Here is a 27,133-nt window from a genome sequence, read left to right on the forward strand (position 1 = left end):
ATATTCTTCTAATGTTCTCTTTTTATGGCATTTTCTTCTTGGTCTAAGATTGCCATATTTACTCTAAGATAATTAGAGTCTTTAGAGAATTAGAGTAAATATGGCAATCTTAGACTAAGAAGAAGATGCCATAAAAAGAGAACATTAGGAGAATAAGAAATATAGTTGGAAATTTAAAATATTAAAGCAAAAATGAAAAACTTTGTAGATAGCACAGATGATAAAGAACCTTCCCAGAAAGAACAACAAAATGACAAAAAGATAACAACTAGAGAAAAGTATAAAAGTGCAGGTGAAGATAAAGAGGTCCAATCTAAAACTAAAAGTTTCATAAAGAGAGATTAGAAAAAAATCCAGAAGAAGAAATTGATAACGATACTTCAAGAAAATTTACCAAAGCTGAAGGACATGGGTTTCCAGATTGTAAGGGCCATCTGAGTGCCCAACCCACTGGATGAAAATAGACCCACACCAGGGCATATTATCATGAAGTTTCAGAATACTAGAAATGTTGAGGAAATCTACATTGAGGAAATCTAACGTTGAGGAAATGTCCTGCTTCTAGAGCAGGACATTTTTTTTTTTAAGAAGAAAAAGGAAGAGGAGAAAGAGATGGAGAGGGAAGAGGGAGGAGGAGGAGGATGAAGAAGAAGAAGAGAGAAGCCAAGTCATGTATCATAATGGCTTCTTCTGGCAAAACTAGAAGCTCAACAATCAGTAGACCAAGACCTTCAAGTTCTGAAGAAAAATTACTTTCAACTTAAAATTCTATATCCAGCTAAACTACCAATCAAATATGGAGGTAGACTAAAGATATGTTCAGACAAGCAAAGCCTTAAAATTTTTACCTTTCAAATTCCACTGGGAAAAGCTATTGGGAGATGCTCTCCATAAAGATAAGAGAGTGGACCAAGAAAGGAAACAACATGAGACACAGGATAGGGCTGGTTTAGTGTGGGAGGAAGATGAAAGGAATCTCTGGAATGATGGTGAAGGCAGATCCCGGGATGACAGCTTGTTTAAGATTTAGAAAGTGGTCAGGCTTGATTGAAACCAGCCAAAAGGCCTGGAGGAGACTTTTTCAAGAAGAAATTGCTAGAAATACCTGATGTGTCAGATGTTTTGAGAAGAGCTTTAGTTCAAGTAAGGGAGAGTTGGGACAGAGGAAGCAAATTAGTGTTGAGTACAAAACTAAGCATAACAAAAAATCAAGACAATTTTTAACTCTAGTAGGGAAAAAGTTGTGCGGAAAAGGAAAGTACTTCATATGTTAGTTTTAATTAATGTTTATAAAATCATAATATAAGCACTGAATATTGATTTAGCCAAAATTACAATCTAATCTAAAGGGGGGGGGTAGACCCTGGCTGGATAACTCAGTTAAGCACATTTGGTCAGGGCACATACAAACAACTAAGAAATGCATAAATAAATGGAACAACAAACCTATGTTCCTCTCTCTCTCTGTCTTTCTTTCTCCCCCTCTCCTTCCCTCCCTTCCCCTCTCTCTAAAATCAATAAATAAAAATTAAATAAATAAACAAATTGGGGGGATGGGAAATGGTGTGTGTGGAGATGGGATCACTAAATACTTGTAGATAAAGCCTGAAACTGTAAAGTTAAGAAGTAGCATTACAAGCAGGATAATTATAGATATGAAATAAATCCTAAAAATCCCACTAAAACAGCTAGTGGGAGGGGAGAAAATGGGTCATGGGAGAAGTGTGTTACATAAAAAACCTTATAGGCTGTTCGACTTTTTAAATTACATATGTGTAAAATTTTTTAATTAAAATGTAGAAGAAGAAAAAGATCCACTCATTTACTGATGGACACTTAGGTTGCTTCCAGCACATAACTATTGTAAATTGTGCTGCTATGAACATTGGGCTGCACAGGTTCTTTTGGATTGGTGTTTCAGGGTTCTTAGGGTATAATTCCAGCAGTGGAATTGCCAGGTGAAATGGCAGTTTCATTTTGAAGAAATTCTAAACTGTTTTCCACAGTGGCTGCACCAGTCTGCATTTCCACCAACAGTGTATGAGGATTCCCTTTTCTCCACAACCTCACCAGCACCTGTTGTTTGTTAATTTGGTTTTGATGACCATTCTGACTGGTATGAAGTGGTATCTCATTGTGGTTTTAATTTGCATCTCTCCGATGGCTAGTGATGCTGAGCATCCTTTCATGTATCTCTGGGTTCTCTGTATGTCCTCCCTGGAGAAGTGTCCATTATACATTTAAACAATGGAATACTGTGCAGCAGAAAGAAAGACAGCATGGATAGATCTGGAGATCATTATGCTAAGTGAAATAAGCCAGGCAGTGAAAGACAAATACCATATGGTCTCACCTATAAGTGGAACCTAATCAACAAAACAAACAAGCAAGTAAAATATAACCAGAGACATTGAAATAAAGAACAAACTGGCAGTAACCAGAAAAGAGTGGGGGAGTGGGGGAGTGGATAACAGGTGGGGGAAGGGCCATCAAGAAACATGTATAAAGGATCCATGAACAAAGCCAAAAGGGGGTAGGATCGAGAAAGGATGTGGGGATGGGCGGAGCAGGGGAAATGGTGGTGGTGGGGGAGAATGGGGACAACTGTACTGAAACAACAATAAAAAATTTAAAGAAGAAAAAGAAATAGTTAAGTCAGTTTTATTTTAATGAGGAATCCTAATACCACAGCAGTAGCAGAGACTATTAGTAATAATCATAGAGTCTTTTTGTTTATTTAAAAAAATCCTCTCTTACAAAGTACACATTTACCTTTACATGCCTTTACCTCATATGTTTTCTTTCCTTGAATTTCTGAAACAAGTGTAAGGATTGACATTTTCTTTCTGATCAGTGGCTTAGCACTAATGCTGTACCAGTAAAGTCTAGGTCATGAATGGCTGAACTCTCAAGAAGCTTTGAGTAGGGGAAAAGCAATCCTTGCCAAGTACTCCATCTCCCAACCTTCTTGCTAATCCAGAAATATGGGTTGGGTATAGTCTTCAAAACTGAACTTAAGCTGTGCATGAGACTCTTAGCAGAAACGGTGTGAGTGTGGGGAGGTATCTTAAAGCGATTGGGCAGACCGTTAGGTTTGAAACTCCTGTGTCTGCTCAGCCTTACTCTAAGCTGCAGACTCTGTAAATCACCAAGTAGTGCTTCTTAGAGCATCTTGCTATTTCCTTTTCTGTTTTTCTTATGTTCAAGTTACAACACATTGACAGATTTTTAGCAGCAAAATCTCTTATACCATTAGCGTTGAAATTAGTAATCCTTCATGCTATTTGGAAATGGGAGGACAGGCTTCCACAGTGAAATCAGTCGTGCCCTTCCAGCTTTAACAGTCCCTGAGCTAGCGTGTTGTACATATCCACACCTGTTCGGTGCCTGAGACAAAAATTCTTCTCTCCAGTGTTTGGTAGTATTTTTTAAATTTACTTTGACTACTCTGCCTCTGGTTGGTTGCTTTGTACATAATTATATTGATGCTTGAATTATGTGCTAAGCAAATCTCTAGATTTTTTTCTCTGACCCATTCTCTAGGTGAAGGTCCAGAATTTCCCAGAGGTGAAGAAGGGTATCTGGTAGTTTTTGTGAGCATTGAAGCAGTCTGGGAATAGTAGGTGGCAAGTGTGGGGCTTTTATGGGTTTGGCTTGGTTTCCCCAAATATATTTTTGTTGGTTCTCTAAGGAGATATTTTTACCTGCAACACAGGTTTCTTCACATGTCTTGTAAACAATATAGAACCTTTGAGGGACAGATGTTCTGTGGAACTTTGAGCGCAGTCTCCAGCCTGATTGGAGGTGACAGGAAAGGAGATAACACGTGCTCGGGTTAGCACGTGGGTGTGTTCAGAAGATGGCGGCATTTATTTTGATTCCACTGCTAATTTCTCAGGTGTCTGGACTGAAGACTTATGATTTCCTTACTCCCTGTGCTCTCCTTATTACTCTCTTGACGTTGATGCTGTTTTCACTTCTGTTATTCTGACTATCTTGGGAAATTCCTGTCTTATTTCTTAGTGTGTCAAATGTGTTTACATTCTTAGAAGGATTCTGAGATTTTTCTTGGAGAAGAAGCGAATCCTTTCTCCCTCTGTTTGCCTCTCTTCACTATTTAATCTTTCACTCTAAAAGGAAGAAAGAAGATGGACTCCTCCAGCCCTTAAAATTGTAAGTTACAATAAATGGCAATATACCCGTCATAATCTTAGTTGAGAGATAGAGATAGAGAAATAGCAAAAGAGAGAGACTCTGCTTACCCATCATGTTCCTAAAGCAGGCTTGCTACAGGTCATAGTCACCAAATGAATTCTTACAAATATGTAGGGAAACTAGCAAATTTAATTTTCTTCTGCTTTTTCTCTAATGCACAATTCCATTGACTCATTTGTCTACATTCATGGAAATGCATAGTCTATTGGATAAACTGAAAAAGATAATGCAGCCATTTTAAAGATAAAACTAGTGGAATGTACTCTCCCTCTCCTAGCATCTCAGACCAGGGGAAAAGTTAATGAAAAAATGCAAATGTTGAACTTTTGGTAATTTAGTTCTATTTTTAAAATATACTTTGTGTTGGTTTCAAATGTTTTATTGAGTAATAAGATTGGTTAGCAATATTTCCACATGGGGATTTGTTCACATTAGCACATGACAGAGATAGAGAAGGGATTGGTTTATTCATATTCATGCTCTCTATCTCCCTCTCTCCCCGACCCCTACCTTTTCCTCCCCTCTCTTTTTCAGTCCTCCTCTCTGTCCTTCTCTCTCTAACTCATTTTTCATTTTATATCTTCTACTTCCCATTTTGTCTCTATAATCCCTTGAAAATTACAGTCTAAAAAAAAGCAAAGATAAAAAGAAAGCTAAACCATAAAATAAATAACACATTTCTTCCCATGAAATTCAGATCAGTTCCTCTTTCCAGATTCTAAGAGGCCTACTTAATTAGATCTTTTGCTTATATCCTGTTAAATGTCTGTAATAGGTATACTGCGTCTACACCCCAGACTCATTTTCCCTTCATCCCCTTCTCAGGCAGAGTTGTGCCTTCCCCCTTGACCTTATTCTCTTCTTGCAGAGACAGGTTTCAAACTAGTACCTTTCCAGTTTAACAAGATGGTCTGTAAAGCTCTGTCCTAAATACCAACTAGTAGGTAATTATTTGATTTTTTAAAACTTGCTGTTTGTTTCCTGACCTAAAATGTAAATTTCATGGGGAAGAGATCTTATATTTATTAAATCCCGTATCCCAACACCCAGGAACAGTAGCTGATACACAGTAAATACTCGGTTGATATTTGTTGGCTGAGTCAGTCTTGTGTGTGTGTGTGTGTGTGTGTGTGTGTGTGTGTGTGTGTGGTGGGCGTATTTCTCTTTTAGCCATGTTTGTTTTAAAGTTCATGTTGCTAAATTTGGTGTTTGAAGGTTAGACTACCATGTGTGAATAGGTAAAAAGCTCTTTTGTATTTCTTCTCATCACTACGTGTTTTAGTCTTCCCTTCTAGACTGCACTATAAACTTCTCTAGATGAAGGTTTATGTCCTGTCTTTTGGGTCCATTCCTCACAGTGATTAGCACAATTTCTTATATCTTGTACATGTTCAAATCTTGATTAAAAGCAGACTTACACAATATGCCTACAAGAGTAAATATTAAATATGTAAGCAGAGAATTTGAATGAATTACACAAATTTTGCATATTATATTATTTTCATATGATTTATGTAAATATTACAATTAAGTCCTTTTTGTGATATTAACTTCAAATATAATTTTATAAGTTAAAGGCACTTTTTTATGGCAGATTTTAGGTTCTGCATATTTGAGGGTGGGGGGGAAAGCCTGTCACTATTCAAACTTCATTTACTTGTTCCGGATAGAAACATCATTATATGCCCATCTTTTCCCTCCCGAGGCACAGACGACTGGTTTGCTGTGCCCTTCAGGTTGAGTGGTGGAGGTGGTGGAGTGGGATTGCTCGCTCTGCAGGGCTAACTGTCCCACAGCGTCAGGGCTGCTCTCTGAGACAGCAGCCTCTGCTTAGGCTAACTCTGGACACAGTGTTTAACCTCTCAATAATTCTTCCTCTCCCAAATAAGCAAACGCTGCTGGGGCCTTTGCTGAAGTCAGTGGACAAGAATCATAGCTCCACAGATCAGCCAGAGGGAAGGTTTTGTAAGACTAACAAATCTTCTCTGTTGCAACATGCTTTTTCTAGAAGCTTTTCGTCATTCTGGCAGTAAACTGTTTTCTACTTGCTGCCTTAGCAACAAGACCTGAATTCACTTCCCCTTTCAGTCTGTGGTTTGATTATAGAGCACTAGCATTGGACCTAGAACAAACAGAAAATTTTAGACAAGGGAAACTTGCAGACATTACCTGCATTTGGGGTTAGAAAATTGTTCATGTACATTCTTAGTATATCCTTCAAAGGAAAGGTCAGATAAGAAATCTTAGAAACGGTGATCCAAACTCCACATGGTCCCAAATCCCTAGGAAAGCTGTAGCTAGAGGTTTTTTTTTATGTCACTGCATCTGGCCACAGCCAAGAACAGCTTTTCTCCTTGGAGTTCTCCGTGGCTACCTCAGAGGGAGAGTCGGCATGGTAAAACCCCTTCTTCCTCAGTCTTTGGCCAGCTCTGGTTTTCTTGAGGGTCTTTGTTTAACCCAAGGATATAAAGTTCCCTTTGAGAATAAAACTTTGTCTACCAAAAAATAGAATTCTGAAGGATTTTGGCTTGAGTTGATCCCTTGAGAGCTCATTTAAATATTTCTTACTGAATTCAATTTTATCTTGTAGTATAACCTGCTACAAGTAGGCTTCTACTCCACCAGAACTAGAGAATAAATACCAAGGGATTTAAAGTAGGAATATACAAGTTGCTGGTTCTCTCTCTCTCTTTCTTTTTTAGTATGTTAAAGATATAATACGTGTGACTTAGGAACTAAATCTGCTAGCATCCTGATAAGAAATGATGGAAACATGGGTTAAGAAAATAGGAATTTGTACCTTCTCAGAGCAGACAAGGAATATAATGAAATCTCCAAAGCAAAATTTCTGTAGGGCACAGTATTCTGATGTCTATCTACCACTAGGAAATTCTGTTTTTCTTAAACTTCTATGGTTCATACAATAAAAAAATGTTCTGCTGGGTATGGGTTGCTGGACCAAATGTGGGCAAAAGATTCTTCCCTTGCCTTCTTATGTATAGCTGAGTCAGGTCAAATGCATTTTAAACAAGCTTTTCTAGAGACTAGGGCCTTAAAGCAGAAATACCTCAGAGCCAGGTCATCCATACTTGGGATGCAGCTTCTCACTGTGGCCCTTAGCGTTTTTGCCATCATGCCCTAAGAGGAAGGATGAGATCCTGCCTGGGTTTCCTTCAGAGTCTGCCCCTGGGCCTGCCTGATTACTGATGTACCATTTTAACAGCCACAGTAGGAATTCTCTCCCCGACAACGGATTTCTAAGTTCAAGCCAAGAACTTTTGTATTCAACGATCTGCTCTTTAAATTTTTATTTAAACTTATCCTGCTTTACCAAGCAATGCCATTAGACACTTTACATATTTATATTCTATAAGGTCTGTGTTACTGACCTCCTTTTATAGAGAAGGAAACTAAAGCTTAAAAAGGCTTAAAGCATTTTCCTCCCAAAGTGACACAAATAATTAAATGGTGGGGCTGGGCTACAAACCTGGTTCTTTTAGACTCCAAAGCATGTTCTTCAAAACTCTGGTGCCTTTCAGTTTCAGAGTGCTATCCTTGGAGATTTTAGGTTCCATTTCATTGGCGAAGACAAAATCTGTTTCAACCACAATATTATAGCTCCTAGAAACTTCAGCATCAGAAAGAAACATCCTTTTGTGAACTGTGTTCAAGACCCAATCTTTGTTAGCAACTAACAACTAACATAGAGAAGGGAGAATTTTGGAAGCAGACTGTTACAGTGGGGCTCATGTGGACAGCATTCATCCTCACAAGAAATGTCCAATCTGTCACATATCTGCCTTCCTTAGCACTGTTTAAGTTTTAATTATCTTCCAACTGTCTACATTGCTGTTGAGGACCTTCAAGAGAACAAAGGATCGCTGTTATATTTTTCAAAAGTATTCTCTCTGAACACTGATGAAGTCACTAGCTGTCACTGCCCTTATTATCGGGTTAAGTCTAAGTCTGACTGTGCATTGAAAAGATGATGTTGAAAGGAAAAAAGTTAATCTTAAACTTTGCTTATTATTCAAAATCTTTTGTGACAGAAAAAAACATGTGGTGTCTACCTCTCCTGTTTAAGTGTTATGACACAGAGCAAGTTTTGCTCTGTTTTTCAAAAAAGTAAGTAAGAGAGGACTCTCTTCCACGCCCACCCCTTGGATTTTCACTATCTCAGGTAGTAATAACTTCTCCTCTGCCTCGGGGAGGCTCCATGGTGAGCCCCATTAAGAAAATCTGTGCTGCCTCCCTGTCCATCTGGACCTTGCTCATGGATCAGGGCTCTTCTCTTTCTGAGCTGCACAGGCCTCCATGTTCGTAACGTAGAGCTCCAGTCAGTGAGACAGGGGCATGATATGAGGCCTGTTTGCTAGCTCTAGTTGAGATTTTCAGCAAAGGACAGAATCCTGTGCTCAGCAGCAACTTGGTGGAGAAAAGAAACATGGTTTCTTTCTTGTGACTTTCTTACCATTTTTAAAAATGTGTATTTGAATAGGAACTTTATGCCATTTTTATAAATTATGCTATAATTTTATGGAGACTTAGTATTGTAGAAATAGAATAATTAAACTTGTTATAAGCATTACATTTAACAGACTAATCAAGAAGTGTGATATACAGTGGTAAATTGCTAGTTCGACCTCAGGATTGTGTAGCAGAGATAACATTATCTTCATTTATATAGAACTTTTCATCTGGAGGCATCTCTCAGTGCTTTTCCAACCATATGTATTATCTTTTTGTTATCACAAACACTATCATTAAGGCTGTAAAATGTATTCTAGTACAGTTTTTATTTTCAGTTCCTTATAATTGGGGAGCGAGGCAGGGGGTAAAATTTGGGAAATGACTATGAGATCTTGGTTCCATATAATATTTTGAAAAGAAAGAAAGGGAGTGGGGGATTATTATTGCATCCCTTAGTCAGTCAGACTGTTAACCTTAAGAAATGCCAATGGGAAAAGGTCCTATTAGTCACTTCCTGGCTCCTCTTTCTTGCATAGTATTAGGAGAGCTGTCTCTCCTTTAGGGGAACTACGGAACAGGAAAATGATCTGATCAAATTCCACCAAACCGCATTCCCTCCATTCCTTCTGAGGTTGCAGACAGCAGCACTCAGGCTGTCACAACCATAAGCGGTTGAAAATGCTATGCTGGTTGAGTTTCTGTGGGTTGAAGGAAATGGACAAAATTAGATTCAGGCCAAGGTGCCAGGCTTAACACACCCCTCCCCTTCCAGAAAGCCCCGAGAGAGTGTCACCATCAACAGTAAAGAACAACACAATCTGTTCTGCTCAGACCATTTAGATTTTTTTTAAGATTTTATTTATTTATTTTTAAAGAGTGAGGGAGGGAGGCAGAAAGGAGAGAAACATTAATATACAAGAGAAACACCAGTTTCTTCTTGCACGCCTGCAACCAGGGGCCAAAACTGCAACCCAGGCATATGTCCTGACCAGGATTCAAAAGAACGACCTTTCAGTTTGCAGGCTCTCAACCTTGGAGCTACACCAGTCAGGGCTAGAAACTTCTTTTGAAAGAACCCCAGCTACCCCCCCAAACCCAGTAAATTCAGGAACTTCGGTCTCCTTTGAGGGCTCAAGAGAACAGATCAAGGCCAACTTCCTGCTTCACCAGAGAGCTCAGGTGATGGAGCAGTTGCCCTGACTCTCCACAGAGGAAAAACAGCATCACTCTGTATTGGATGTGGGCATGCTGAACACAGCCCAGGAGATGGCATTTATATTGGTTATGAAGATGAGTGATCAGCTCGTCTCAAGGAGCAGATGGCTAAATGAGGTGCACAGGGAATGCTGTGAGATTCAGGCTTGAAGAAACAGGAGGGAAAATACTGATGATATAAAACCCCCGAATCTCTTTAATGTGAATTTTTTAAATCAGCATTTACGTTATACAGTTAACTTGGAGTGATGAGAAATGTAAGGAAATTACCAAATTAGTGAACAGCGATTAACTCAGAAGTAAATTATATCATCTAAGTGGGAGGTTGTTTTACACAGTGTGGAGAGGATACTGCTTAACCCTGGCCCAGTCTGTCATCTCCTAATTGAAATCTGTTCGTTTAATATGTCCCATCCTGTAGAGCACATAGTTCATAATTTGGTAGAGCATTATCAGTTAATGTACTTATTTTTCCTGGTTCTTCCTTTGAATTCCAACAAGAATGTGGCACATTCCCCATGGATTTTTGTGACACTCAGAAGAATGAGTTTGTCTATTCATTAACCTGTGAACTGTCGGATACCTTTGGAGAATGATCTGAACAAGTCACTCCAAGGTTAATGCTTATTTGCTGGAAGTGAAGCCTCCAGGGAGATACAGGGGGGAACAGGCCAAGATGCTCAAGACCAGCCCCGTGAAACTCTGCACTGTGTGCAGATGCCAGATCTGTGTGGCCAGGAGGGAGGCTGCAGAGCAGGCTGGGTCACCCCTGTACATCACCTCCCCAGGTCAGGAGAAGGCTTCCCAGCAGTCAAGTGGGGGGCTGGGGTAAGTCTAATGGGTTAACTTTCCAACAAGGATTTGGGAGCAATATTAAAATACAAGAAACTGAATCATTTCTAGTAGTTTCTGTGGGTTTTCTTTTAAATAAGAAAGCAATATTGATTTCATGCATTTGTCTCCAATGGATGAAATCTTTCACTGAGTTGGAAAGCATTTGATTTTGTGCGTGTTTGTGTACCTCTCCACTGGCGCATTCCTAACCACAAAGTGAAGATAGAAGCTGTTTGTTAGTCTCCAGCATAAATGTCTCATGGATGTATAATTGTACTGACATTCAGGGTGTGAGCTGAACAGTACCTGGCTTGATTTTCTAGGTAAATCAGATCTAACTTCTACTTAATGCTCTGGGAAGTGGTATCTCCCTAATTTTGCTAGCTCTAAGGAGCAGGGTCTGAAGTCTAGTTCAAAATCTCTTTTAGTTCGTGCCATGGTACACTGTATTATATGTAATATACCTTATTCTGTTATTTTTGATTGGTTGCAATGGAAGCTCATTTTCTTCAACAGATTTTCTTTTCTTTTTACCCCCAGGTATATTCGAATAGTTGGGACTCACAACACAGTGAACAAGATTTTTCACATTGTGGCTTTTGAATGTATGTTTACAAACAAAACCTTTACTCTTGAGAAGGGTCTGATAGGTAAGTATTACAATTGCATTTTGTATGTATACTTAGATATTTTATCTTCAAATATTTTGTTATTCCATTAACTGATCTTAATTCATCTCTTAATCAGCTTTGACTAAGAAGTCTGGTGGACTGAATGCCATATGGCTTAGTTACATAGGGGAGGGCTTATATTTTTAGAAATAGTCAAAATAATAATTCCAATAAACATAAAAGAATATAAATATTTTACTAGTAGTTAAGAATGGAAAATGTTCTAGTGATTCATTGAGATTTGCTATGTGGGGAATACTTATGATAGTCGGGCAAAGCCTTTCACATGGAAGGCTTTTCTGTGTTTAATGGTAGGTAAGATCAGGAAGTCTGTGTGATATTGATCTAGTGCTCATACTTTCTAAGGCTCTGCAGGTATTTGTGGCTTTGATTTAGTGTGACTATATCTTCTTTTCGTGGACACATTAGTCCATATCCAAGAAATGATAATTCGTATCACCTCAAGAAAATGCCTACATAATTTGAATAAGACCAGAATAACTGAATTGTCATTGTAAAAGTCAAGTTTCCTGGGAGGAAATATTTCCTGACTGATCTTTCAAAAGTGTGTTTTTAATTTTGGTTTAATTATTTGTCTAGTTGCTTTCTGTTGTATTCTGTTGTGTTTTGTGTTTGTTTTAGTTCCAGGTCCTATTTAGTCAGGCATTGTGTATAGTCCATCCAGGTCTTGACATTCTAGATATCATGAGTGACTTCTTCTTTTTATTCCTTTTTCCTATTCCCTCAGGTTTTTACTTAGCTTTTGCAAGGATCATAGTTTGACTAATTAGAGTCTTAAACCTGTGCCTTTACTGTAGCTTCTCTGAACATGTACCTTGTGTGTTTAGGTTGGAACAATAAGATGCCCCTGCCTTGGTACACCTAAAATAAAACTCTGCCTTTACAGAGGGATTCATTTCCCCTCTCTTTCTCAGTCCTGTCCATGCTGGGACACATAACATAGTGACAGATGTCCTAAAAACATGGTGATGACCAGAATGGGGAGGATGAGTGTAGCTTGCAAGTGTTTTCCTAATTCTTTGGTCATAAGTCTGAGTTTTCCTAAAACCCGCTGTGTCCTACATGGAATCCTTTACCTATAAGAAATTTAGGAAAGTAATATTATAAAGTAGTGGGAGTGGAGATTATTCCAACATATAGAGAACATCTAGAGCTCAACTAAAATAAGTAATTTGGTTTTAAATTTGTTATGGATATGGTCTTTAATATTAAATATAAATGTTAAAAATTTTTGTGACTTTTAATAATTTGAAAGTTAATAATACTGAAGCATTACCTGATATTATCGAGGCTTTTAATTTTGTGGGCTGTGGGGAGGGGCACAGGTCCTCCTAGATACTTTTATAGACTGCAGACCTCACTGTGTCTGTACTGATGAGAGTCCTTACTGGGAATGATCTTAGAAACCAGGCCTCTTTCCTAATCATAAAATGTGAAGCATTTGTTTACTCATTTCGGCCCACTGCACCGCAGTTTCAAACGTGCCACATACAAGGTGCCACCTACTTTAAAAAGGCCTCCATTTTTATTAGAGAAAGAATGGGTTTGCGGACAGTGTAGTTATCAAAGAAACAAGTCCATCTGGCATGAGAGGTCATTCATTATAGGGATGAAACTCAGGATCACCTGTAGTGAGGGATGCTGTTCACGGTCTATGTGTTTTGTCCACACTGAACCAGTCAGCATTATCAAAAACCATGATAGCCTCAGGCATGTCAAGGGATGAGAGAAGATTTTAGAGATGCAAGAAGTGTTTTCAGTGGTCTAAACACTTTTTTTGAGCCGTTTTCTATGGGACTCACACGTCTGACTGCAGAGAACACTGAAATCATCTGCTTGCCAACACCCCTCAGCCAGATGGGAGCAGTGGTGTAGGTAAGCAGGTGTGTGGTACACGTGCGGGCAGATGGCCTGCAGTGGGATCCCCTCTGGTCCTCCTACCATCTTCCCAGCTCGCAGCTGCCCCCATGCTGGGCAGGCAGGGAGGTGTGTGAGTCCTGAGGCAGTGCATATCTGATGTGGAAGATGTGCTTAGTTGAAAGGGGTGTCTGCAGTAGTAATGGCCAACTTTCCATGTTGATGATCTCAGGTACATTTTGGCTGCAGACAGGCCTTCTAAGGAAGGAGCGATCCTCTGGTATGGTCACAGTGTATGTCAGAACCACCCAGAGTTACTTTAAAATTGTAGTACCAGCTGCTTGCTTCTTCCTACGTCCTGTGAAATGTGCACTCCACCCTTGAGAACCACTGATATAAACTCCACATTTTCATGGGGAAAGAAAGAATAAAACTAAAATAAAGTCATCATGAATAACTAGTAAGGTATCAAGTCCTACTTTGCTGTTTCAAGATTCAGAACTTTCTTTTACAGTTCCTGGTCTCTGTTTCATGGTGTAAGCTATTCTAATTAGAGTAGTACTCTCCTTATAGTCCTTAAAATTACTTTTAAAATGTTCATGTTGTTTTTTAAAATACAATTTTAATTTTATTACTTAAAATGTATAATGATGCCGGGAAAAACACAAATAAAAAGGAACTACATTTGCTTTATAAGATTTGTCTTCTAAAGGGTTTTTTCCCATTTTTGTTGACAGCATGTCATTCTTCATGCTGTTTCACTTGTACATATTCACAGGGAAGCTTGGGAACCAAGTGCATTCTGGTATCCAGGGGAACTCTGACCACATCTGAGCATCACACTCTCCTCACAGCATTCTCCTGCTTCATCTGCACCTTCCCGGGGTGGCTGCCTCAGGGTTATATTTTTGCCTGGGAGAGTCAGCCTGTGATGACAGTCTCCTCTTCGTTAGGAGGCATATATGTGGTGCTTGAACCTACCTTACCCGTGAAGCATGGAAGAAATAATTAGAATAGATATACTGCTATTTTATAAGCATTCAACCTCCCAAAGAATGTGTTTGCCTTGCCTTGCCTCTCCACTTTGTGAGTCACACATGGTATCTGCCAGGTCCTTCCACTTTTTCATAATCATTGCCAAAACTTCCTTTGCATTTAATCTCATATTTAAATTCACTTCTTTAAATACCCTATTAGTTATTTAGATAGAGAGACAAGTACCCACCACCCATCTTGGCAAACTATCAACTCACAGACAACACAGTTTTATCTTTATACTACCTACTCCTCCCCATCAGATTATTCTGAAGCCTATCCCAGAGAGTTTGTCGTCTTATCTGTAACTATTTTGAAATTAATCTCTAAAAGTCAGGACTCCTTTTTTGTAGCTATAATCACAATATCATTATAATACCCCCAAATTGAATAGCAATTCTTAATGAGTATTGAATATTCAGTGTTCAAATGTCCCTAATTGGGTGAATGAAAGTCTGGAATGAATCTGTGTTTTTACAGGTTGTTTATACCAGAATTCAGATAAAGTCCAAACCATCAATAAATAGCTGTTATGACTCTTAAATGTCTTTAAATCTATAGGTTCCATTTTTCTCTCTCTATCTCTCTAATTACATTTTATTTGTTGAAGAGACTAGGTTTTTATTCTGTAGCATTTCTAATAGCCTGTATTTTGTCAATTAAGTCCCCATGGTAATATTTGATATGTTCCTCTGTTGTATTTGTTGTAACTTGGTGTAGAGGCTTAATCTGATTCAAGTTTTATTTTAATTTTTTATTTTTGTAAGAATGCCGTATAGGTGGTAGGATATGCATCTGTCAACACAGGAAATCTTTGGTTGTCTCTTTTGGATATTCAGTCACATTTATTCAAAATTGCAAAATAGTTAACAGCTAATTCTGTCATTCCTTCTTCATTTAGTAACTAGAAATTTTTCTCAGCACTCATTTGGTTATCCTGAGACAGATACTTTTTGCCCAGAAAGAGAAGGATAAATGTTATATTCTTTCTTTTTATTTACCAGTTTTCAAAGTGAACCTAGCATCCTCCAAAACTGATCAATGATGTTTGTTTGTTTTTATTTTTTACTGGGGGTAATACATACTATTTTGCATTTATGGGATTAAATAAACTGGACATCTTTCAGTCACTTGCACTTTTACCTTTTGATCTTTCATCTCCTTTTTTCCACAGCAACCATGATGCTGAAAATCGTGGTCAGCAGTGACACAGCACAGTAACGCTCTGCTCTGTGTCCAGGGCACACCAACCAGTCTCAGATTCCAGTACCTGTACAGCCGTGTGCCATACGATTTCTGAAAACAGTCTAAGATTTTTGCGATTAGTTTTTGGGACTTTAGTTTATATTCACTAGAGATACATAGTAAAATTACTGTGCTCTAAAGTCACTTAAAATAATTCTCTGTGTGATCATGCCACTATTTCAGTATACAGTTCGATTCATTTGTTTCATTTCACTTTCAGTATTTAGTGATTGTCTTCAAAGTACCTTTTTTCTTACAACTATGTAGAATATATACATGGTTTCTAAATGAAATTTATGAAAGAGCTATATTATAGAAATCAAGCTTATATTACTGTTCCCCCTGCTTTTTCAGGTATTCTTTTTTTCTCTTTAGTTTTTTGGGTTGTCTTATTTTTAAAAATGAAGAATAAGTAACCTTAACTTATATTTTGTATCCTCCCCAACATTGGTAGCATACTGTATACTATACATACTCTCTTTTTCACCTTTCTTTTTTGTAAGCTAGACAAATATGTCTAGCTATATTTTGTACTCTTTCTTTTTCTTAACACTAGAGCTAACTATGTAGAAAGATATTATTGATTCATTTTTATAGCTGCGTGGTATTCATTAGTGTAGAGGTACTGCAGTTTATTCAACCAGTTACCTATTGATGAACCATTTGGGTTGTTTTCAATCTTCTGCTGCTACAAATTATGCTGTTGCCTTGTGCATAAGTCATTTCCTATTTTTGCTAATATATCTGTGTAATCCCAAGAAGAAAGTTACATGATCTGAGAGTAAATGCAAGGGTAATTTTGCTAGATACTGCCAAATTCACCTCCATAGGGATTGTACCCTTTTTAAATTCTCATTGGCAATGTATGATAATGACAGTGGCATGGATTGTCAGACTTCTGGGGTTTTGCCAGTTAGACAGGTAAAGAGAGGTATCTCGGTGAGGTTTTGACTACATTTCTCTTATGAGAGAAATTGAGCATCTTCTCAGATGTTTAAGGGCCATTTACATTTCTTTTCTTTTTTTTTTTTTGAAATAGTTCTTATGAGTCTTGTAGATGAATAGAGAAAATGCTTTTACAGAGACTTGGGGGAGCACTAAGCACTTTACATTGATACTAGCCTGTGCTATTTAGCATTATATGAGTCTAATTGCCCTTCTTAAAGTCTCCTAGTTCTTCTGGAAAACAAGCTCTCATAAGTCCCTCTCCATCCTTACCATTGGCTCTATCTCTGCTTAAGAGATAGTAACCAGAGCATGGAGCCCTGGGCTCAAAATTCAAGGTTCTTCAGCCCTTTCAGAGAACAAGAAAAGCTTCCATTACCAGCGTTAAGGCCCTTCAGTGTTACTGCTGTGTCTGCCAGCAGCCAGCATGTACCTACGAAGACTGGTGGCTTTTATGTTCTAGGTTCTTGTTAGTAATTGATGGAGGGAAACCAAAGCAGGCCGCATAAGCACAGGAATGCTGCATGGCTAAACCCTGGGAACACTCGCTACTGCTGCCACCACGGAGCCGTGCTGTCTGAATGGGAATGCTAGAGCTGTAGGCATCTGCCCCTGTGCTACCTGCAGAAACAGATAGAAATGTTTTCTCTCCTCCTCCCATCTTCCAGTCTATTACCAGTTTCTGGTATTGGCAGAACTTCACTAAAAACCAAGCTTGCCAGCTTGGGAACTATAGTTTTTGGAGCTTTAGCCTCCAAGAGCAAGGGAGGGAATGGAGCTGGGAGCAGACAGCCAGGACTGGCTGTAAAAGGGGTTCGAGATATCAGAAAACATCTGATTCAAGGCTGGATAAGAACATTGGCAAGACATAGAATATGTGGAGTGGAAAGCAGACAAAGTCATGAGCAGAGTGTGGAGAAAGGTTAAATATTTAGTTAGTCTGTAAAGGAACCCAACTTATTTTCTTGCCTAGTAAAACAAGGCTTCATGAAGAATGATATTTTGAGCTAGACCTTGAAAAATTCAGTAAACTATACAGAGCATTACAAAAGTGCTAATTTACGTAGCAACAGAAATGGTGCCGCTTGGTCTCCTCGGAAGAGCTGGAGGCGGGAAATAGAAATAGGTGTTCTGTAGTGGCTTCTGTCATCTAAAAGTATTTTAAAATTGTAACAGTATGTTTAGAATTCTGTAAATTTCCTGGGAAAGTAAAAGGAGTTAGAATTCTATGTTGTGAAGGGCTTTTGAAATCCACTGAATTAGGGATATGACTTGTGCTTGCAACTGTGTTTAAAAAATAAGTATCTCTTTGAGCAGGAAAAGAAACTTGGAAATGGAGGTGCTCACTAGAGGTTGAAGATGTTAGAAAGAAGCAAACTTGCTAGAGCAGCAGAGGGGCCCTGAAGACCTTGCTGCAGATAATTGTCTAAAATGGCACTATTGAGTCTAGACTAGTCTAGACCAAGAGGCTATGCTTTTCCCAGCCTGTTATCCCAACCAGATATTAGAGCTGGTCCTAACTGTCAGTGAAGCTTAACTTCTTTATCTACTGTAAATTACTTGGCATTAGCAGACATTTATAAAGGGGCTTCCAAGTGTACCTTCGGCACTGGGATTAGAAAAATACATAGGTAGTTTCTGTCTTGGAGAATTGTATGAGCTAATGGAGGAGAAAGACACTTAAACAGAAGGTAACAATATAGCACAATAAGTCATCTAGTGGGAAGTTTCAGCAGATGCTATAGGAACACTGGAACAGGGGCACCTAAACTGAGTTGGGGGGTAATAGGATGGAGGTTATGAATGGGTCAGTCCTTAAGCAGAGGAACAAGGTGAGGATCAGGTGAGCATCACACAAAATGATCAGCATGTAAAAAGACTTATTCATCTTTGATTCGCTCCAAAGCCAGCATCCTTTCTGTTGGACTGCCTTGCATCTTGTGGGGGTTGGAGTAGGAATTATAGTTATTTTTGGCCCCTCACTCTTCCTCTGGAGAAAATTAAGCATTATCTTCTCACAAGATAATAAGAGTTTTACAAAAATTCAGGTAAAGTAAATACTCCATGATAATGTGTACAGAATATGATACAGTTGTTTGCCCCCTACCCTGGGGAGCCCATGTTCTCAAACAAAAATGGGCCGAGTTCCTAGAAAGCGACTTTCCCACTGTCATTAAGGATTCTTGGTTTAGCATGGTCCTTTGTGTACACTTAAGTTTCATTATCCTTCATACTTGTTTTTATTTTTTTTACATGTTTGAGAATTAAGATTGCCTGAAAGATTATATTGCTCTTATTTTATAGAATTTACTTATACATTTTATAGGATTGAATGTTTTGGTCCCTAATTTTGTATTCCCTTGTTATAGCAAGGATATGGGGGGGGGATTTTTTTTTGTATGCATGTGTAGGTAAATGTGCATAATTTTTTTTCAATTACAGCTGGCATTTGTTATGATTTTATATTAGTTTAAGGTGTTCAGCATAGTGGTTAGACATTTATATAACTTAAAAAGTCTACTACCCATCTGGTATCATACATAGTTATTATAATATTATTGATTATATTCCCTATGATGTACTTTATATCCCCATGACAATTTTGTAACTACTATTTGTAACTACTATTCTAAATCCCTTTGCCTTTTCCCCCCACCTTCTAACCCCCTCCCATCAGAACCAAACCATCAGTTTGTTCTCTGTATCTGAGTCTGTTTCTGTTTTGTTAGTTTATTTTGTTTTTATATTCCACATATAAGTGAAATTATATGGTGTTTGTCTTTTAATTATTTAACTTAGTATAATGCCCTCTAAGTTTATCCATGCCATTGCAAATGTAAGATGCCATTCTTTTTCATGGCTAAGTAATATTCCACTGCATATGTGTACCACATCTTCTTTATTCACTTGTCTATTGATGAGCACTTAGGTTACTTCCATATCTTTGCTATTGTAAATAATGCTGCAGGTAACGTAGAGGTACATATATCTTTTTGAATTAATATTTTGGATTTCTTTGGATAAATAACCCGAAGTGGAATTAACACAGCTGTTTTTAAACGTGACATCTTGAAGCATATATCCAACATTATGCAGTAATATCACTTTCTTACAAACCATGATTCTTCCTCAAACTGGCATTCTGAATGCCACGTTGTTAATGGGCAAGATGTGTCTCTGGCACTGACTGTGAAAGATAGCCTAGTGGCCATAGAGATGTAAAACCTAACTCTGTGGGCCTCGTCCCTAACTCAGTGCCTCAGTCCTCCATCCCAAAACCTAGTAGGTAATTTTTTAATTTAATATTTTAAGTATGATAAGTATATGTTCTTTTTCCCCCTTTTTATTAAAAATGTAGCATATATTCACATTATATCTTTCTCACTTAACTGTTATCTTTCTCACTTAAGTGTTGTTTGGAAATCTTTCCCTACTGATACATATAGCATTTTCTCATGCTTTTCCACATTGGTGCAGTATTCCATTGAACAGGGGCACTGTAATTTATTTAAACAAACAGCCTCCTTTGACAGACATGTCAGCTTTTGCAGTCTTTTACAATTTTGTGATGACCTATTTTATAAATAGTGAGGTTTAATCAGAGGCAGGTCCAGTAAAGCCTAAAACAGAAAAATACCCACTGTAACCCAGGACCAGCTACACAATTTACCAGGCACATGGCAAAATGAAAACGTGGGACCCTCTTGTTCAAAGAGCAGGAAAAACCCGCATTAAAAGTAATTTTAAAAGAGGCTCTTTCCTTTTGCAGTTTCTACTTGGCATACTGTTTTTATTTGTTTAATGTCATTCTAAATAAAGAAAAAATAAACTTAAATTATTAGCATCAATTTTAGCATTTTTTTATTGTGCAATGGAGGTTTTAAATGCAAATATGAGAACATTTATCTTACATGCAGAATCATCAAAATTATGAAATTCACATTGGATAGCTCATATGTGTGTATTTAGTTCTTATCAAAACAATGGAAATGCTGCTCAAAACTAAATTATTGTTTTACTTTTTAATTCACACACATTCTACCAAGAAACTGTACCTTTGGTTTACTGATGACTAGGTAAGGACTAGAGGGAAAGGAACTGTGGTTGCCCTCCCTTTCCCTTTCTTTCTGTGTCATTATTGTCGGCATAAGCGTTTTGCTGATGTAGGGAATAAGAGTGCAATGGTACATTAGTGCTTCTTGGAACACTGTTGCCTTCTGTCTACATTTGAAGCAAGCTCTGGGTGGAAAGGAAAGTATGGCCTCTCAAGGCCATGCACAGCCCTGCTTACTCAGTCTTAGTCATAGCACGTTTACCTTGTCCTTGCTCTGAGTCTCGCTCAACTCCCACATGTGGGGGCCCACTGGAAATCTGCACTCCTGGGGTATTGTGAACGCCACATACAAATTGGGGCAGCAGGGAATTGTGCACAGGCACGTGTTGGGTGTGTCCTGTTTTAAGTGTGCTCCATTGTCCCATCAGACTTTACTTCCAAAACAGAAGTTCAAATATAAGACTATTAAGAATTTTAAGACTGGGAAAGTGGAACATTAAACTAAGTGTGGATTTCTTCTGCATGCAGGGCTTGTCTGAAAGCACAGGTTGCATGTCTGTGAAGCTAGCCCTGATCACCACTTCTGTTTAACATTGTTTGGGAAGTCCTGATTGGGGAAGTGGGGGTGGGGTCAGGGAGCAGAAATGGGGAAAGGACAGAACAAGAAATAAGTATGATAAATATTGGGGAAAGGGGTGAAATATTATATGCAGATGAATTAACTGAATAATTACTATTACTGAAAAGAATTCTAAGGGTTATAGCCAAATATGATCATATATACAAAAATCAATGGTTTTCTCAAATACCTACCATAACCAGTTAGAAAGTATAATGGGGAGAGGGGTGATTCCATTTATCATAGCAATGAAAATTATAAAATATTTAGTAACAATCCATGAGCCATACTTCTCCTTTACACCTAGTCCATCTCTAGCCATATTACCAAAGATCACCCATCGTGAACCACCTCATGCCATTTGAGATGGGATAAGTGTCAGCAGATGGGAGGCAGAAAAATGCTTTGAGCTCATAAATTGTGTAGATAGGAAGTTAGCATGCCAGGAAGATAAACTAGAATTTTTTAACTCCCACCCCCTAAAAAACAATACCTACCTGGAAATAAAGTTAATAAATCCACAGGTTCTAATGTAAAGAAGCCATAAAGCTTTAAGAAACACTAAGTAATGGAAAGGTATTCTTGGATGAGAAGAGTTAATATAGAAAAGGTGTTGGTTCTTCCCATCTTAACCTACCAGTGTAATGCAGTACTACTCAGAATCCCAATTGTTCTTCAAAAAAATAAAACAGTTTTGACTAAGGTCTTTAAGAAATTTTCCAAGAGAATAAATAAATGTAAATCTATCTCTCCCCAAAATGAAAAAACAAAATTAATGAAATGAGAGGTCAACTACCACCATGTATTAAAGTTAGTACTACATACTAAGGTAGTTCAGCATTAATGCAAGAATAAATTGATAAAGTAAGCAATCATCCAAACTCTGAAATATATGCCAGGACATGTAAGGATATAGCACAAGATAAAGATGACATTTTACAATAATTGAGAATGGAAGAATAATACAGCAAATGGTGCTGAGACAGTTGCCTATTGAAAACACACACTTAGACTATATACCAAAGTAGTTTTTTGTGAAGAGTTAGATTTGTGCAATATTATTCTAGTTATTATTTTATTTTATTTTTATTTATTTATATATTTTTAATATATTTTATTGATTATGCCATTACAGTTGTTCTATTTCCCCCCTTCATTCCCCTCCACCCTGCACACCCCTCCCCCACCATTCCCCCCCTTTGGTTTATGACCACGTGTCTCAAGTTCTTTAGATTCTATATTTCCCCTACTATTCCTGCCCTCCCCCTATCTATTTTCTACCTACCATCTATGCTACTTATTTTTTGTACCTTCTCTCCCCATCTCCTCCCACTCCCCTGTTGCTAACCCTCCACGTGATCTTCATTTCTATGGTTCTGCTCCTGATCTAGCTGTCCTCTTAGTTTGCTTTTGTTTTAGGTGTGCTTGTTAATAACTGTGAGTTTGCTGTCCTTTCACTGTTCATATTTTTTATCTTCTTTTTCTTAGATAAGTCCCTTTAACATTTCATATAATAAGGGCTTGGTGATGATGTACTCCTTGAATTTGATCTTATCTGAGAAGCACTTTATCTGTCCTTCCATTCTAAATGCAATGCAAGCTTTGCTGGATAGAGCAATTTTGATTGTAGGTCTTTGGATTTCATGACTTGGAATACTTTTTTCTAGCCCCTTCTTGCCTGTAAGGTGTCTTTTGAGAAATCAGCTGACAGTCTAATGGGAAGTCCTTTGTAGGTGACTGTCCCCTTATCTCTTGCTGCTTCTAGGATTCTCTCCTTCATTTTAGTCTTGGCTAATGTAATTATGATGTGCCTTGGTGTGTTTCTTCTTGGGTTCAACTTCTTTGGGACTCTCTGAGCTTCCTGGACTTCTTGGAAGTCTATTTCCTTTGCCAGATTGGGGAAGTTCTCCTTTATTATTTGTTCAGATAAGTTTTCCACTCATGGCTGTTCCTCTTCCCCTTCTGGTACTCCTATAATGTGGATGTTGGAACATTTAAAGATTTCCTGAAGGTTCCTAAGCCTCTCCTCATTTTTTTGAATTCTTGTTTCTTCATCCTTTTCTGTTTGGTCATTTTTTTCCTCTTTCTGGTCCACTCCTTTGATTTGAGTCCCAGTTTCCTTTCCATTACTATTGGTTTCCTGTGCATTTCCCTTCATTTCAATTAGTTTAGCCTTCATATGTTCCTCTAATTTGTGACTAAAATTAGCCAGTTCTGTGAGCATCCTGATCATCAATGTTTTGAACTGTGCATCTGAAAGTTTGGCTATTTCTTCATTGCTTAGATTTATTGGCTCTGGGGCTCTGAGTTGTTCTTGAGCCATGTTTTGATCTGTTCGTGCCTGTTACGTAGGAGGAGGTGTTCACCAGGGTGGGGCCACCCAGGCCACTGGTTTGTGACACTGTATGTGGGGGCGGGGTCAGAAGCAATAGCGGTCCCCTCTGCCACTTTCTGCCACTGGGGCCTTCTCGGTCTGTCTCACTGCTTGCTCCCTCACCAGATTATCTGCACCCAAATGTGTGACCATGGTCAGCCCTCAGTGGGTCCGCCTGTTGCTTCTCCACACCTGGGATCCGCCCACAGCTGCTGGTGCACATGGGTTGTGTGCCCGGGTCTGTCTGGTGGATCTTTCCTGCCTGACCCTGCTCTGCTGGTGGCTCTGCCCCTCTTACCGGTTTGGCTGAAGGGTTCATTGTTGTCAGACTTCTGTATAGTTCAATCTGTGGTTTGGCTTCATTTTTGTTGCTAAAACTTTGTTTTAAACTTGCTTGTGCGAGAAGGTACAGTGCTTTCACCTACGCCTCCATCTTGGTCGAAGTTAGTTATTATTTTAAGTATCCATCTAATCTCAAGGTGAGGAACTACTTCCTCAGCATAAAAGCAAAGATGGAAACCATAAATAGAATTAAAAGGTGTTTGACAAACTGGGAGAAAATAATTGCAACAAAAGTGACAATGAAATATTCACCTTAATACATATGAACTACTGTCAAATATCTAAAAAAAAAATGAATTCCCAATAGGATGTATGTACACACAACAATTTATTTCCAAAGAAAAAAAAAGAAAGAATAGTCAATAAACTTGAAAGACTTTGGCCTCACTAATATTCAGAGAATTGGAGATTGAAATAAGATACCATATTTGGCCTGTTTTATTGGTAAGTTTTTGTAATTTAAAGATTTTTATTTATATGAGTAATAAAACAGTCATTTCTCAGCAAAAGGCAAACAATACAGAAGTACATGCAGTAAAAGTATGTGTTTCAAGTTGCATTTGCTTAGTTACTACTGATGTTTCCTAGTTAATACAAAAATTATGAAATGCTCAAGAAGCATATCTTGTTATGCTTCTTGACCATTTCATGTTTTTATGAAGTATGACTTCATATTTTTTGTTAATTTGTTTTTTGCTTGCTTGTATTTTTACTATTAGTTTATAGATTATGGATATTCATACTTTGCTTTCATATACATTGCAAATATCTTCTCCCAGACTATTAGTTATTTAACTTTGTTTATGATGTCTTTGTTGTACAGAAGGCTTTTATTTTGATTTAGTCACATATGTTAGCCATTTCTTGCTTCTGGATTTTCCCCCCCCAGACCAAAATATAAGAATATGGTTCTCTGTAGTAGTTGTCAGTGTTGATTATTATTTTTGTCATTGTTGTGTGTTTTTAGCACTTAGCTCTTTAACCCATTTAAACTTTATTCTGTGTTTGGTCTGAAGTAGGGGTTTACCTTTTATTTCTAAAATACTTGACCAGGAGAACATTATACTAAGTGAAATAAGCCAGTCAGAGAAAGACAAATACCATATGATTTCACTAACATGTGGAATCTAACAAACAAACTGAACTAACAAGCAGAACAGAGACAGATTCATAGATGGAGAACAGATGACAGCTGGAGGGGGTGGGGGTTAGTGGGTGAAGCATTAAGCAAAAAGGAAAAATGGACTCATGGACATAGACAACAGTGTGGTAATTGCTGGAGGGAGGGTATAAGGGGACTAAATGGTAATGGAAAAAATATAATAAAGATTATATATTTTAAAAATTCACCCCGGCTGGTGTGGCTCAGTGGATTGAGTGCTGGCCTGTGAACCAAATGGTGTCCAGTTCAATTCCCAGTCAGGGCACATGCCTGGGTTGAGGGCCAGGTCCCTAGTAGGGGGTGCATAAGAGGCAACCACACATGGATGTTTCTCTCCCTCTCTTTCTTCCTCCCTTCCTCTCTCTCTAAAAGTAGATAAATAAAATCTTTAAAAAAAAAAAGAAAAAATTATTTAAATAAATCAAATATGTGACCAATTGTTTTGAAATCCTGTATTGATTATTTTATCCTTGCCCTCGTTGATTTAAAAATCATATATATCATGGATCTATATATTTTTCTAGATTGTGTCATATCATTTAAACAACTACAGCTTTATAATCTATTTTGCTGTCTAGTATGCAAATCAACTCTTAAATTTATTTTTTTCTAAATTTTGTAGGCTATCCTTTTAAATTTGCTTTTCCAATGAGCTTGAAAATCAGCCTGTCAAGTTTCATTTTTAAATCCTCTTGGCAAAGATGTTTTAAATGGAAGTGCTTTGTATGGGTGAGGCTGTCACTAAATAGGCAGTGTCATATACTGCTGAAATATGTGTGGTGTAAGCTTTCTAGAAGGCAGTTTGGCAGTTTGTAATAAGAGTTGTAAAAATATCCCTTGATCTACTACTTCTGCCTTTAGTAATTTATCCTAAAAAAATATTCACAAAGAGCATTTCTTTTAATGAATGTTCAGCACAGTGTTATTTATGATAACCAAAAAAGGGGAAAGACTACAAATGTCCAACAATAGGGGCATAATGAAATAAATTATGGCACATTCAAACATCACATTTCTGTATAGCCATTTATAACATAGAGAAATGCCCATAATATAATGTAAATAGAAACAGGATACCACCTTTATAGCCAGATTGATGTCAGTATTTTAAAGTTAAAGATAATATATGTATTTTTATATGTGCACATATTAATTTGCCAGGGCTACCATAAAAAATACCACAGACTGGGTGGCTTAAACAGCAGAAGTGTATTTTCTCACAGAAATAGAGGTTGAAAGTCCAGGATCAAGGCATCAGCACGTTTGGTTTCTCCTGAGACTTCTCTCTCTGGCATGCAAAGGACCACATTCTCCCTGTGTCCTCACAGGGCTTTTTCTCCAGGGGCTCCCATCCCTGCATCTCTTCCTCTTCTTCTAAGGACACCAGTTGTATTGGATTTGGGCCCCTTCCTTATGACCTCATTTAATCTTAATGACCTCTTTAAAGGCTTCATTTCCAAGTACAGTCACATTCTAAGGAACCAGGAATCACCACTTCAAGCTATGGATTTGGGGAGGATACATTTCAGTCTGTGATAGTACATGAAACAGATTATAAGGAAAGACATCAAAATGTTAACAGAGGTTTTCTAGTTGGTTAGGTTACAGGTAATTTTAGTTTTTTTATTGTATTTTTCTACACTTACATATTTTTTTCAGTGACCATATATTACCTTTATAATCAGAAAGAAATTAATGTTCCTTTCCTAAATAAAGCTGTTTCCACGTTGCCTGTCTCAAGTGAGGGACAAGGCAGAGTGGGCAGGGCCAGCACCAGTGCCCTCCATGCATCACAGCATCCCACTTGCCCCCACAGGCAGCCCCTAAATTAATCAAGTACTGCTTCCAGACTAGGTAGGGGAATTTGTTCATGAAGGATAGTGATTTACTTGATGATTCTATTCAGTAAAGCAAGAGCTCTTAAAAATCGAGATGAAAGAGGCCAGACAAAACAAGTGTATACTGTGTGGTTCCATTTATAAATAATTCCTGGTAATTTAATCTAATAGAGAGTGACAGAAAGCAGACCCATAGTTCTCTAGGGCTGCAGGAGGAATACAAAGGGGAATGGGGG

The 27,133-nt window shown here is 38.0% G+C and overlaps 1 protein-coding gene across 2 annotated transcripts in view; it reads left to right on the forward strand.

Moving 5' to 3' along the window:
* Nucleotides 1-27,133, forward strand: part of BTBD9 (BTB domain containing 9) — a 463,365-nt gene that overhangs the window by 286,709 nt on the left and 149,523 nt on the right. For both annotated transcript variants that reach the window (XM_037146205.2, XM_053671066.1), the window contains exon 7: nucleotides 11,275-11,384. In XM_037146205.2, the coding sequence (XP_037002100.1) occupies nucleotides 11,275-11,384 (110 nt within the window). The remainder of the gene's footprint in view (nucleotides 1-11,274; nucleotides 11,385-27,133) is intronic.

Source organism: Artibeus jamaicensis, unplaced genomic scaffold (genome assembly GCF_021234435.1).
Source record: "Artibeus jamaicensis isolate MK-2021 breed Jamaican fruit bat unplaced genomic scaffold, CSHL_Jam_final contig_1803, whole genome shotgun sequence".
NCBI classification, from domain to species: domain Eukaryota; kingdom Metazoa; phylum Chordata; class Mammalia; order Chiroptera; family Phyllostomidae; genus Artibeus; species Artibeus jamaicensis.